This window comes from Chlorocebus sabaeus, chromosome 22 (genome assembly GCF_047675955.1).
Source record: "Chlorocebus sabaeus isolate Y175 chromosome 22, mChlSab1.0.hap1, whole genome shotgun sequence".
Lineage (NCBI taxonomy): Eukaryota > Metazoa > Chordata > Mammalia > Primates > Cercopithecidae > Chlorocebus > Chlorocebus sabaeus.
The window spans coordinates 99,636,608-99,651,854 of NC_132925.1; the positions used below are offsets into that span (position 1 = coordinate 99,636,608).

Here is a 15,247-nt window from a genome sequence, read left to right on the forward strand (position 1 = left end):
AGGGGTTGGCTAGATGACCTCAATCCGTGGGCAAAATTCCTCAGGGAGAGGGTGGAGCAGGAAATAACACTGATTTTTACCAGTGAGAGGGATAAGGGGCACTAAATCACAGACTCAAAGCCAAGGGTCTGTCTTGATGAAAGATAGTGGAAGGCAAGAGTTCTTGGGAAACTTCCATGGTGCTGTTTTCCTGATTGTACCACCCAGTGCAAGTTAAGAAGGGTTCTCTTAGGCTCTCCTAAGTGCACAGGGTTGGGCATTTTAGAGAGAGCTCTTTGGGGACCCAGCACCTCTCTGCACCAATATAGAATCTCCAGCACCCCAGTGCAGAAGCTTGAGCTGTCTGCAGGTGGCTTCACAGCCCTTACCTTCTTCAGCTCGTCCTGGACGCTCTGGCTGTTGTCTTCAGAGGACAGACTTTCCTTCTGGTTCTCAGATTCTGTCTTGGGCTCAGACTCCTGATCCTCCCCTGAAGAAGTCTCCTTTTCACTCATTTTCATTGCTAACTCGTACAGCCTGTTTCTCCGTTTCTCCTCTGTGGTGTTTGTGGGAGTCCGGGGGTCCCGAGCCTCATTGCTGATGTCTGTCTCTGATAAATCATCCGACACCTAAATGAAAGCCAGAATCATGAGATGAGGAGCCCTCTGCTACAGCCATGTTGCCTCTTGTTCCAAATAACCCCTGAGTAAAGGAACATAGGAACATATAGTCTAGGAAAGTAACAGCTTTCTTACCTGGTCTGTTTTCTTTTCAGATGGACTTTTAGTTTTTACCTTTACTTTCTCAAATGCATGAATTTGAGAAGGTAAGCCTCTTTACTCAGAAAAGTGTTTGAATTCAATTTTTTTTTTTTCATTCACAGACTACTCTCTGAGCTCCCACCATGGGCAGCACTGTGCTGGTGAAAGGATGCTTGGAGAACCTGACCAGTCCTTGCCTGGGTCAGCTCTGTAATGAAGGAGACACACTAAAACTTTCCATATTCACTTTCAAAAATTGATACCTAATAATTGTACATATTTATGGGATACATGTGATATCTGATACATGTCTACATTGTATAAAGATCAAATCAGGATAATTAAGATATCCATCATTTCAAACATTTATCATTTCTTGGTGTTGAGAACATTCCAAATATACAATAAATTATTATTTTTGGAGACAGGGTCTCACTGTGTTGCCAAGGCTGGAGTGCAGTAGCTATTCACAGACCTAATCCCATGACTGATTAGCATGGGAGCTTGGAGCTGCTTTGTTTCTGAATTGAGATTCAAAGTTAACAGTCACCCAGCTAAAAGGAAGAGAGGGAAGAACAATATTCTAGGCAAAGGGCCTAGATTTCGAGATGGTACAAGGACCTTGCACATATGTAAGGAATATTGTTTGACATTCCCTTAATGATTATATCTCCTGCTCCAACTCTCCACTTGCTGAATATCTCCTAAACTCCTTCTGTGAGTAAAGCCTTTACTAGGCCTGGGGAACTCCAGGAAGACATAGAGAGTGTGACTCTTACTCTATTCTTGGCCTTCAGTTAGACAGATGTATGTTGAAGTGTTCATATGTATATAATATGGCATACCATTGGGGTCACTGGACCCAATTTTACTTTTTGAGTTTCCTCTTGGAGTTGTTCTATCTATTTTTAGGGTTTGATATTTTATAACTTTTATTCTCTTAGAGGGCTTCTGAAGAACAAGAAGAGAATTTACTTATTTTTTAAATAAAATATAACTCATTACAATTACCATATGGGTTCACTGGACCTTTTTATAAATCTAAGATATATAATGGGATCTTTGTGATCTTATTTTTCCTATCTTTTGAAACATTTTGCTATTTCATCATCCAGGGAATTATTTTTCATCATTACTCACCAATTATTCCAAATTATGCTTAAAAAAGATGAAAAAATAAGTAGAATATTGAAATTGCCTAGAAGGATGATTCAGTAGTGACATAAATCATCACTATTTTGAATCTGCTTTTAGTTTTCACTGCATACAATTGAAAATTCCAAAAACTGACAGAGAACAACATTTCACTATCATTAGATGACTCAGAAGATGAATTCAAAGAGGACAGCAGGTCTCTAGATTCTAACAATAATGGTGAAATTGGTTATATTATTGAACTCTCAGACTAAGAGTCTTCAGATGACAGTGTCCCAGGTGAATTTTCTCAAGCTCAAGAACTGATGAGTAAATATTATCAACAATATTAATAAGGATGAAAAAGAAGTATGATCTTTTCATCCAGTTACTCATTCAACAGGAAGGACTTCATCACAAAACATTTTGCAACAATAATCTGGATATCTTGTTTTTTAAAAAGACGTGTGATACGTTCTTTCATACTTTGTTTTTGTATCAATTTTACTTGAGAGAGTTTGTAATTGGATAAATTCTAAAGGCAGATGTCTATCCAAAGGTGATTAGCAGAAAACAGATGATATAGAAATGAAAAATATCACTGAATAATTAAGAGAAAAACATCTATTAGAAGTGATTATTTTTTTTCTGGTCCCGAGTGAGAATCGATGAGGGAGGGACTCATGTGAAGTAACCTGTGCTCCTAGCAGCTTGAGAAGGGGGAGTTCCTTTGCCTGGGATGTGGAGGTGGTCCACAGGAAGAATGACCTCTGAGCAGGTTCTCAAAATATGAGGAACATTTTAATACATTGTAATAGGACAGGCATTCTTGATGTAGAAGCAGCAGGACTAATAGGACCCAGGGCCCATGAAGCTGCTTGCATAGTTATAGGTATAAGGTTCAGAAGTGGAGAGAGTGAGGAGCCGGGTGGTATGGAAAAATCAGGTCTGGGTCAGTCTGTGGAGGGTTAAACACCAGTCTAAGAAATAGAGTTTTAACTATCAAATAGATTTTCTGCTACTGTTGTAGTATGCACTAAATTAGCTAGGAAATCAGCAACTGGTTACAGACTCAGCCCTGGTGACCTTCTCTTATCATCTCTACACATGGAGCTGTCAATTCATGTTAACTCTAGTTTACTTTTATTAATATTAAGCTTTGGCCTAATTATTGCTTGAATATACAGACCATGAAAGACTAATTTACAAGGCTAAAATAGTTAACCCAAAAGATGAAACCTGCTTAACATGATTTGTCTACGTTTCATGTCTATTTATCATGAGAAATTATGAAGAATTATTGTGATTCAGTCCACATCCAGCAAACACGTATTGAGCACCCACTATGTGCTGAGCACTGTGCTTACTGGGGCTCAAAGGTGGGAGTGACACTGTTCCTGCCCTATTGGAGTTGACAGTGTGATGGAGAGAGGAACATTGAACCAGACAATTGTAACATACTGGGAAACAGAATAACCACATGTAAGGGTTTGATGATACTCAGAGGAAGGGCCCTCATCTGGTTGGTTAAGGTGGATATTGTCAGGAAGGGAAATTAGAATAGATGATAACTGAGCAAATCTTAAAGAATGGAATCCTAAAGATTATCAAGACATACCTCAAGTTTTATTGGAGCAGCAAGAATCATAACGCTAAGTGATGGTTCTTGAGTTCACAGAAAGACGAATCGTATGCACACAGATCTGATGCCCAGATGAGATACCATAAGCATAACTGGAAGCATCATTATCAAAAGCCACAAGAACTTCAAAAATAACAGTATTATTTGGCCATCTAATATTCATCAAGTAGATTAACAAATATTTATATCTCCAGAGAAAAATAGGTATTTTTAGCCTGCAAAGGGTTAAGCAATCCCTGCCCTATGTTATAAACTCACACGTATTTTCCCCCATGAGCTGATTATAATTTTCATGATAGCTGAGACAGTAAATGCTACGCTGGGATCTTGGCTGACATGGAGTCCATGGATGGGCCTCTGTGGACCCCTGATATTGTTCACAAACTTTGGTATGCATGCACACTTTTCTAGGATGAGCATTATTAGTTTTCATCAGATTTCCACAGGGGTCCGTGCTCCCAAAAGGCTAAGAAATACCGATAAGAATACTTATCAATAAGAATACTTCCTAAGTAAGACAACAGTAGATGGGTACATGTTGGTTGAACATGTACGCCATTGGAAGCTTACAGTTGAATTCAGAGAAGGGAGCAGTAAGGAGGTTTGTGTTTAAAGCCAGCTGGTAACCAGAATTTAGAGAAAGTAAGAGTGCTGCTGAGTCTTCAGCCAACAAAAATGCTCTTCTACTTAAAAGGGACCCTGATTATCACAACAACTTCACCCAGACACCAAACATACTCACTGTGTTGGACAATGAGGGACTTAAGCAGATCACTGAGAAGATTATGAACTCAGTGGAGAATCCTGAGAAGCTTTTGCAGGGAGGGCGGTGGGGGTCAGGGGCAGAGGGTGGGGTGGGAAAGAATGAAATTCCTTATGGGCAAGCTGGATAATTATGAGCAATGTCTGTATCTGGGCACAAAACATTTTAAGTAATCTGAAAATCAGAGTTGCTTGCCCACTGGTGTGGTGTCTCAAACTTTCCACTTATAAAGCGGTATTTGTACGTATAATGGGACATTATTTTGAAAACAAGAAAGCAGTGCTTTTCATTTCCCATTGAAACTGCATTCCCTTGTGTCTTCATTTTCTTAGGCTAAACCATAAGCATTTTACCCCAGGGAAGGTGAATGTAGATCCAGAACCAAAAGATCATTGATCAGTTCACTCCATTAGCTCTTTAGGGTAACAAAAGGCTCAAAAGACAGATTTTGTGAACACGGACAGAGGGTTTCTAGAGATGAATCTGTTGAAAAGCTAAATTTCACTTCTACTTCTATTGAAATCTAGAAAGAAGCAACCTCGTAGGATGCCTATGACCTCTGACCCGCCCCCCCCCCCCCCGCCATGATGATATGGGCAGCAGAATCAGAGTACAATCACCCCTGATGAGGAGCTTCTCAGGGAGGCTGAAGGGGGCTCCAGGGTCCCTCCTGGCACCTGTGTGGCACAGAGGGCACCCAGAAGCAGAGTCATAGAAGATTGCTGGTGACACTGTAATAAAGTAGCTGTCCTGGGGTTGGACAGCCAGGGCCAGGTAGCTGACATGTGTGAGAGCCATGCTGGCACCTGTGGAAGGGGTGCTGGCTTCTAATGGAGCAGACAGGGAACAGACCAAGGTTCCCAGGTCTTAGACATTGGCAGCAGATGCCAGTGAGGCAGAGAAATGACCTGATGAGCAGGGTCCCCATCACTGCAGAGTCCTGTAAGGACCCAGAGGACACTGTTTAGCTCTAAGATGCCCCGCAGCCACGAGGACCCTGCAAGCTCCCCAATATGCTCTCCAAGACAGCGAAGGCAGAGAAAGTGGAGGGTTTGGAGGACTGATTATTTACCTAGGAAAGGCAGGTTTAAATGGAAAGAAAAAGGAAAATAATTCAAATCACAAGAGGCCAAGTTTTCTTTGAATTGGTTGATTTACATTCCTAGCTAGTCAGATTGGGGAGGTGAATGGGGAAGTTTAAGGCAGTTACTAAAGAACAAAAAGTTGCCTCTTCCTTGCACACTTAAATGTAGTGTGTGGCCAGGCATGGTAGCTCATGTCTGTAATCCCAGCACTTTGGGAGGCTGAGGTGGGTGGATCATTTGAGGTCAGGAGTCTGAGGCCAGCCTGGCCAAAATGGTGAAACCCTGTCTGTACTAAAAATACAAAAATTAGCCGGATGTGCTTGCTCGAACCCAGGAGATGGAGGTTGCAGTGAGCTGAGATCGTACCACTGCACTCCAGCCTGGGTGACAGAGTGAGACTCTGTCTCAAAAAAAAAAAAAAAAAAAAAAAAAAAATATATATATATATATATATATATATATATATATATATATGGAACTTGGAGACCCTGGCTAAACAGAAATGCATATCTTTAAACACTTAACGATGGAATACTCCTAAGATAAGTCAGTATAGTTTCTTAAACAAGAAACTTCTAATATGTTTTCAGTGGTGTGCAAGTTCTTTACAATAACCTTAAATTTTGCTTTTCATCTCATTGATCACTGAAAAAAGAGGCATGTTCTGGATTACCCAGGCCTCGACCCCACGGCTAGGTGCTGCCATGTGTGTAAGATCTCCATTCTTATATCTGCATTTATATTTAGGGTGGTGCCAACATTTTTCTTAAATTGACAGTATTTAAAATTTAATGCAAACTTTCTCAAACTGGAGGTCTTCTAAAAATTCTTGAGGAAATTATTGAATTCTTCAGCTTAAGAAACACGAGAATAGAAATAAATGGAGGAAGGCCAGCCATGGCAGCTCACACCTGTAATCCCAGCACTTTGGGAGGCTGAGGTGGGCAGATTACGAGGTCAGGAGATTGAGACCATCCTGGCCAGCATGGTGAAACCCTGTCTCTACTAAAACTACAAAAAAAATTAGCTGGGTGTGGTATTATGCATCTGTAATCCCAGGTACTCTGGAGGCTGAGGCAGGAGAATCGCTTGAACCTGGGAGGTGGAGATTGCAGTGAGCCAAGATTGCACCACTGCACTCCAGCCTGGCGACAGAGCAAGACTCAGTCTCTAAATAAATAAATAAATAAATAAATAAATAAATAAATGGAGGTGAGGTGATGGGGATTTGAGTGGTGGGGGAAGGAACGAGACATTTCTCACTGCCGAGCACACTGTGTGCGTGCACGCTCTACAGGGCACTGTGCACGGAATGTCACACTCAGGCATCCCAGCAGTTCCCTCTGTATTGATGAGGACAAAGGCTGTGTGTACTGTCCAAGGTCACACTAGTGGATAGCTGAGCTGAAGGTGACCTGACCCTGAAGGCCAAGCTCTTCTCTTACACCAAAACAAGACTGGATGCTTCAAATTAAACCGTGCCCACTAAAAGGAAAACAGCAGAGCCATGAAGCAGGGAGAGAACCCAGGAGGCAAGGAGTTTAACCTCTTGTTTCACAAAAGGGAATACTTAAAGGAGTGAGAAGATAATTTTTCTAGAATTCTTTCTGGAGATGAATACCCTGAGATTTCCTTAGAATACTATCTTTACCTCAGTAACCCCAGTGATCTGTGCATACTGAAATCTAGCCTATTGTAATTAAAAAATTTTTTTTCTCCTATTTAGCCTCATCCTCTTTCTCATAAAAAGCAATCCCAGTCTCAGAAAGTTTTTCATAGGGCTGTCTTTCACCTGCCAGGTTGTTTCAGGAGGCAAAGGGCAGGCAAGGCTCTGGGCTTTCTCCACCTTTTAAAAAAGAGTCCAGATAAGGGATAACTTTCAACAGTCACATGTTAACCTTTGTTGAATATATCCTTGTGCCCTGGTGGCTCTCCTCATTCCTGTTGATGAAAGATACTGAACCTGACCTAAAAAACCAAGTTTTCTGCAGCTTGCTTTTAGATTTTATTTTAGTAGACTTCAGAGAAAAGCTCCAACTTACAGGTTAAACGACTCTAGGGCACTCAGTGTGGCAAATGTACATAGTTTTCCTTGCCAATCCTTTGGCACAGCTATTCAGAGGCTGGAGACAGCGGATGAGCCATGGGGCTGCTGGACTCTGCAGCTGATCCGTCTCTCCCAGAGGACTTAGAACGTTTCTGTCCCTGGTGTCTAAGGTAGAAGTTTTCCCACTTCCAATGCATTGCTGTTCACCTAAAACTAGTCTAATTCACATGCTGTGAATAAGGCATTTGTTTTCCTTATAATTGGTGTGATAGCAGCCAGACACATACACAAATATACACCAAACCCTTAGTCAGCTTCACACAGTGGAAATGGAAAGACACCATCTGGAATCTTATAGAAATTAATATTATAATACATTTCCTATTGCCTCAAAGAGAGTCTCTCAAGGTTCTCTCATGGAGAACCCATCACGTGGAAGGAGCTACCTAGCTGGTGGAATTGCACAGAAGGTATGGGGACTAACTACCTGGTGATGAATTTGGTGAAGGATGTAATGAAATCTTAGCACCAGGATGTCATCTGGAAGGCTTATTTTTTAGCTTTTATTATTACAGATCAGTTGCTTTGGTATATAGATTCCATGATTTCTGAGTCCTTTATATTATTACATTAAAAAACAAACAAGTCTGAATCTAATCTGGGGCACAACTCCCACTCTCGGAGCCAAAACCTCCTGACTGCTGGTATCTGCACCTCCTCTCTGTTTTTGCATTGCTAATCTCCTATCCGATGGAATTAGACTATGCTATTTGTTGAAAGGGCAACCACTTATTCCCCAGAATTATGGCAATTCCATATAAAATATCTAGAAAATTGCTAGTCTGGGCTTTCCAGGTGAATGTTTACATGAGGAATGGGCAAATTTAACCCATGTATGCCTGAGGTGGCAAGTTTTTGAATTTTTGCAGTCACACCTTTGCGATGACCTTGAGCAGTCAGATAAATAACTCCCACATGCTTAGCGTTCCAATAATGAAATATTAGGCATCATTAAGACACAATTATTTTCATACTGGCCACAATTGTTCTGTCGCTTTGTGGAGAAATCTGTTAGGAATAAAGCAGCACTAGTAGTGGGTTTCACTTTCGATTTTTCTTTGACTCAGGATTGTGATAGGCATAGACTAAGTCATGCGATCCATGAATTTTGGTGGTGATTCAGAACCTGGGCCTTAATGCCAGTGTGAGAGCCAGGGTCAGCAGGAGGATTTCCTGGCAATCACATGATGACACGCAGGGCAGGGGTTGGGATGAAGGGACTGAGTGTGCCCTAGACCCCTTTCTCTGCATTGGCCCTGAATGACTTGCTATCCATTTGAATGAGCGGGGCTTGGGTCCCTGCCATATGGAATAGAGAACTCAACATTTTCTTTCATGGAATTGACATGGTTTTATTGCTACATACAAGTAAAAGCCATAGTTGATAGTTAGCCCTGCTATTTAATGTCTCCTAAAAGAAGGCCCCAAATAATTTAACCATTGCTACAATAAAGTGATCATTTTCAGTGGAGAATCCTTAATATCCAACAGACTCCTATTTAAAAGTCCTGTATAGAGAGGCTCCAGACAGGCTCCCAGTACTCCCCAAGATTGAATATAAAACTCTGTTGCATTTATGCACATTTTTTTCCTTCCTAGAGAGAAGACCTAGAGCAAGCTTGTTCAACCTGTGCCCCATGTGGCCCAGGATGACTTTGCATTGAGCCCAATACAAATTCATAAACTTTCTCGAAACATTACCAATTTTTTTTTTGCTCTTTTTCTTTTAGCTCATCAGCTATCGTTAGCATTAGTATATTATGTGTGACTCAAGACAACTCTTCTTCTTCCACTGTGGCCCAGGGAAGCCAAAAGATTGGATACCCTGACCTAGCGTACTCATTAGGTTCTCGAAAGGGCCTATAACAAAAAGAAAATGTAAGAAGCACTGTTTTTCAGCAAGTGTCTCATTTTCTAGACATGTTCTCTGCAACCAGTTTATCTTGGAAGGCACTCCTAGCAATTCTTGTGCTCCAGGTGAAATCAGTTGACAGACATGTGACTAAGATTTTTCTTCTGAGGGGTATTTGGTCATACTTGCTCTAAAGTCCTTCCAGGTTATTGTTTGTGCTTGCTGGGCTGCTGTGGACGTGGAGGTAAATGGTGAGGAATGAGGGAACAACTGCGCCTCAGAGCAGCTCTGCTTTTAGCCGTATTATGATTTGTCTCCTCTTTATTTTTATTTTTGTGGGAGATACAACCTTTGGTACAAGTGAAAGTGCACTCGCCTGCCTTCTCTTTAGATTTCATTTAAGGGAAGCCTCTATGCCTAAACATATTTGAAAATCAGGGTGGAGAATTGAAGGGCAGAGGGGAATGATTACCCTTTGGTCTGTGTACTGGAAATAATTCCAATACAGTTCTGAGTAGATTTTAAGGCCTTGCCTGGGGATACTTGGTACACTTCAGAGGCAGGCGAACCTTCTGGGAGCCCCAGTGTTCTCAGGGGAGTGTCACTACTACGTCCAACTCAGCTGACTGCCAACATGCGTGGCCTCATAAGCACTTGTCAGAGAGCATCCCCTCGAATACAGAGCTCTACAACACTCATAAAACAGGGAGGGGAGCCATGGGGAGGCAGCCTTCCACTGCTCTCCATATCCCCACACTTAATCCTGGAGCAGCCCGGACAGCAGAGGTCAGTGCATTTTGGCCCCTCATCAGCCTGACTTAATTGAACTTAATTGAACAGTGCCCGCTGTGATGTATTGGTCAACACTGAGTGATATTATGAGAAGCAGTCCCAAGTGTGAATCCATGGAAGCAGTTTAGAGCAGGGGCTGCTGTGGTCTCCATCCTCTCCACAAGGATCCACAGGATGAGTTTCTCTTGGATTTCAGCTCCGGGAGCAGCATCCTTTAAGGAATGGATTTATTATTCTGCTAGAGCTTCCATGACTTGGGGAACTGCTCATGTCACCCTCCTTCTATTGTCTTCTAGAAACTCAGGGACAAGCCGGGCGCGGTGGCTCAAGCCTGTAATCCCAGCACTTTGGGAGGCCGAGACGGGCGGATCACAAGGTCAGGAGATCAAGACCATCCTGGCTAACACGGTGAAACCCCGTCTCTACTAAAAAATACAAAAAACTAGCCGGGCGAGGTGGCGGGCGCCTGTAGTCCCAGCTACTCGGGAGGCTGAGGCAGGAGAATGGCATGAACCTGGGAGGCAGAGCTTGCAGTGAGCTGAGATCCGGCCACTGCACTCCAGCCTGGGCGAGACTCCGTCTCAAAAGAAAACAAAAAAAAAGAAACTCAGGGACAAATTTTTGGTATCTCTCACCTAAGAGTCATTCCATCAATTTTGTAAATTATCATTACTTCTTGCTTCATCTTATCTTTTCTATTCTGATTTTCCCTTTGTCCTCCTTTTCATTGTTATATTTTTATTTTATTTTCCCCTGTTCATATTTACGTAAGCCACTTTATTTCTGGAGCAAGGCATAAACCTATTAAATAAAGGAATATTTACAGATGATTAGTTATAAAGAACTGGTAGTTTCTCACTATGGCAAGACTCAACATATTTTTAAAGAATAATTAGAATCTAGAATGCTAGGCGGGAGAAAGTTTACTCCAAGAAAACAGGTTTTGCTAATGAATATAACCAAAAATGAAACATTGGAGGAAATTAAAATAGCAGCCTCCTGTGATCCCGAAGCCTCAATCAACAAAAAATTAATCAGCAGGTTTCCATTTTAAAATGGTATCTGGCAGACATCTTTTACACAAAATTTCCACCAAAACTGTGTGGGAAGATATAGAAAAAGATGAAAACCCACAACACTAAAAAGCCACCAAAGTCCATTTGTTGCCAGTAAATGAATGGGGAAATTTTTTATTAAATAGAAGGCTCGTGAGTGCACTTGGAGATCCAGTTACTCTCTACCTTTTCTAAGTAGTCACAATAATTGTTGACCCTCCTCCCAATATTCTCTCAACCTCTAATCTTGGTCCAGAAATATTAAGGTAAGTGCTCACCATAAAACAAAGCAAAACAAATACCAAACAAACAAAAACACAACATTTGAGCCTTCTATTGTGGTAGTGGAACTTTTTAAGCATCCGAAGAGAAGCTCACTTCCAACTCCCCTCGGTGCTTCCCTGTTTTATAGCTACTTAGAAAATGTATTTACCCTAAAACATTTAGGTGGGTAGGAGGAAGAACTAGCCATGGCACCATGTTGCATCCTGGGAGGTGTAGTGATAAAACGTAAGCTCTGGGGTAGAGACTACAAAAACCATGCAAAGTGTGTGATGGTGTCTGTTATTTCTAATTCATTCATTCATTCATTATCTATATATTCAATACTGTGGCTAGGTTCTTAGTCATCTGATCAGAGAAGCATAATGTGAGGCAGTAAGAGTAACAAAAATCCCCTATCTTAAGCTAGTGGAGTGGAAATGATTTGAGGGCATTAGATATTGGCAAACAACGAGGGTGGGGATAGCATTATCCTCATTTAAGAACTGCTAACAGGAAAAGTTAATGTGGAACCCATGGAAAAATACTGCAGAGAGAAGGAAACAAGTTAGCCTGAAGGCATCATGTGAATTTTACTAACAATCAGGACACAGTGTCTGGTAGCAGTTTTGCATTCTCATTAGAGAGTAATAATACAGGTTTTCAATTAAGAGGTGGAAAAAGCTATAAGAGTTCAGCACTTAGACTAACAGACTACAGGATAAGGTGAAATGGGAAGACAAAAGACTGCAGAAAAACTGAAAACACAGAAGCAGGCATAGACTTGCATTTGAAGTCTAGACTTATAGAATTACACTTGCATTAATTCTGCAACAGCAGAATTAATATTCAAAAGAGATGGGGTTTTAGTCCATCTATGTCCATCAGGGGGTTGGGTTTAGGAGGATAGAAGAGTGTGTTCAGCAGTTTATGTTATGGATTGCATAGAGCAGGGGTCCCCAACCCAGGGGTACTGGTACTGGCCATTGGCCTGTTAGCAACCAGGCTGCACAGCAAGAGGTGGGCAGCAGGTGAGCCAGCATTACCACCTGAGTTCTGCCTCCTGTCAGATCAGGGGTGGCATTAGATTCTATTGCGAACTGCACATGTGAGGGACAAGAGTTGTGCACTCGTTATGAGAATCCAACTAATGCCTGATAATCTGAGGTGGAACAGTTTCATCCCGAAACCATCCCTCACCTCCCGCGACCTGCCGCAATCCATAGAAAAACTGTCATCCACAAAACCGTTGGTGCCAAAAAGGTTGGGGACCCCTGGCATAGAGGCTCAGTGTGCAAAGGTACGTGTCAAGTGAGTGAGGCCAGGGATAAGGTAGAGAATGCGAGAAAGGACTCCTGCTTTCAGCTGGCTTCATCTGCTAATCCTGGCCCATGAGGTGAAGCATCTAGCAGGGAGTGAGATGACAGATGTACTTTTGCGTCTCCTAACATGAGTCCTTCACAAGCCTCTAAAAAGACAGGAATTAAGAAAACTACAGAACAATGAAGACAACAGTAATGGGAAATTAGACAAATGAAGGGAAATGAATGTGAGCTTCAAGAGACAGGACCTTGTCTTGTTAATGCCCAGAACAATGCATACATACAAATGCAGTTTTGTCTCCAAAAAACAGAGAACATGCGTTCCTTCCAAACACACATAAAACATTCACAAAAACTGACCATTTATTAAATCATAAATGCAGTCTCAACAAATTCCCAACATTAGCGATTATGTAAGCCATATTCATTATTGATAATGCATACTAAAAATTAGTGACAAAACCAAAACAAAATGCAAAAACAAATCAAAGTGTTATCCATCTCACTAACTTAATTTGATTAAAATGAGAATTACATTGGAAATGACCAATTACTTGGAAAAGTTTGACAGTGGGCACATTGCATATCAAAGCTAGCGGGGTGGAAACAAAACTGAATTTGAGGGAAAATTCATTAGCTATATTGGAAATATATATATCAGAATATATAGAAAAACATGTGTAAAAACAAGAAAGTAAAAAGAAGACATTAATAAATATAAAAGTATATATTTATATTTTATTATATATATTATTAATATGTTATATATAAATAAATATAAAAGTAGAAATTAATGGACTAGGAAGAAAAATAAAAAAATCCCTGGGATTAATGAATGAAAGTAACAGCTGGTTCTTCAAAAACACCAGTAAAAAAATAAGACCAATAAGTTCAAGTAAGAAAAGAGGAAATGATAGAGAATGAGAATGAGAGCAAGAGAGAGAAAAAAATCTATAAACCAAAGGATGCCTAACTATAGTGCAGAGAAATTTTTTTTAAAACATGATAAGAATATTAGATATAATATTATATCAATACATTTGAAAATCTAGATTAAATAGATGATTGCCTATGAAAATGTAAATTACTAAAGTGGATTTAAGAAGAGTTACAAAATCTAAATAGTTTAACAACCAAAGAAGAAATCTATAAAGTAAAAGATCTGCCCCTATAAAGATGCAGCAGGCCTAGATAGCTTAAAAGGTGAATTCTCCCAAACTTTCAGAAAATTATTATGTCATATAACGTGTTCTAAAAATAAGATAAAATAGAGAATCCTTGCCATGTTATTAGTATAACCTGATACCAAACTGAACGAGATAGCATCAAAATGGAAACAAGCAAATGGAATCTGATTTTTATTAAAAAAATCATAAGTAAAATTTATGCAACAAATGAAAAGATGATTCAAAATTGATAAATCTATTAATATGATTTACAACATTAACAGATTATAGAAAAAAAAGCTGGCCAGGCACAGTGGCTCATGCCTGTAATCCCAGCACTTTGGGAGCCTGAGGTGGGAGGACTGCTTAAGCTCAGGAGTTCAAGACCAGTCTGGGCAACATGGCAAGACCCTGTTTCTACAGAAGAATAAAAAGAAATTTTAGCTGGGCATGGTGATGAACTCCTATAGTCCCAGCTACTTGGGAGGCTGAGGCTGGAAGATCTCTTGAGCACAGAAGGTCAAAGTTGCAGTGAGCCGTTGTGCCACTGCACTCCAGCATGGGTGACAGGGCAAAACACTGTCTCGAAAATAAAATAAAATGTAATAAAAAGAAAAAAGAAAAAGTCTATGATCATCTACTGCCAAAAAGCAGTCCCATTCCTGATTTAAATTGTTTAGTAAGTTAGGAATAGACAATTTCTCATTTTGATAGTACCTAATAAACTTAGAGCAAGCATGACACTTAATAGTGAAACACTGGAAGCAGGTCACTAAGGGTAGCAGCAAGACAAAGGCAAGGTGCCAGATGTCATTACTATGTCTCAGTGTAGCATAAGTTGTCACCAAGGCAATAAAACAAGAAAGAGAAATAAGTATACATGACAGAAAGGAAAAGATAAGTGTCATTACTTGTTGACAATATGATTATCTATCTGGACTAGCTAAGATGATCACCCAAAAGACTACCAGAACTGAGAAGAGAATCCGTTAGGGAACTAAGTTATAAAATGTAAACATGAAATTAACAGTTTCTATACACCAGCAAGAAGCAATTAGAACATGTAATAAATCTCATTTACAATATCAACACAATGTATAAGACAATTAAAAATTACTTGACAAGAAACTATGAGAGCGTTGAAAAAAATCTATAAAACTTCACTGTAAAGTAAATAAATGGAAATAAGTACTACATTCTTGATAGGAAAGGCTTAATATTACAGAGATATCAATTATTCTGAAGTAGATACATATATTTAATGTAATTCCAATCAAAACTTAAAAAGACTTTTGCAACTTGAGCAGATTTTAACAAATCATTTAAAT

General features: G+C 40.2%; 1 protein-coding gene across 2 annotated transcripts in view; it reads right to left on the reverse strand.

Moving 5' to 3' along the window:
* Nucleotides 1-15,247, reverse strand: part of MYRIP (myosin VIIA and Rab interacting protein) — a 403,697-nt gene that overhangs the window by 47,978 nt on the left and 340,472 nt on the right. For both annotated transcript variants that reach the window (XM_007983730.3, XM_007983733.3), the window contains one exon: nt 369-608. In XM_007983730.3, coding sequence (XP_007981921.3) covers nt 369-608 — 240 coding nt within the window. The remainder of the gene's footprint in view (nt 1-368; nt 609-15,247) is intronic.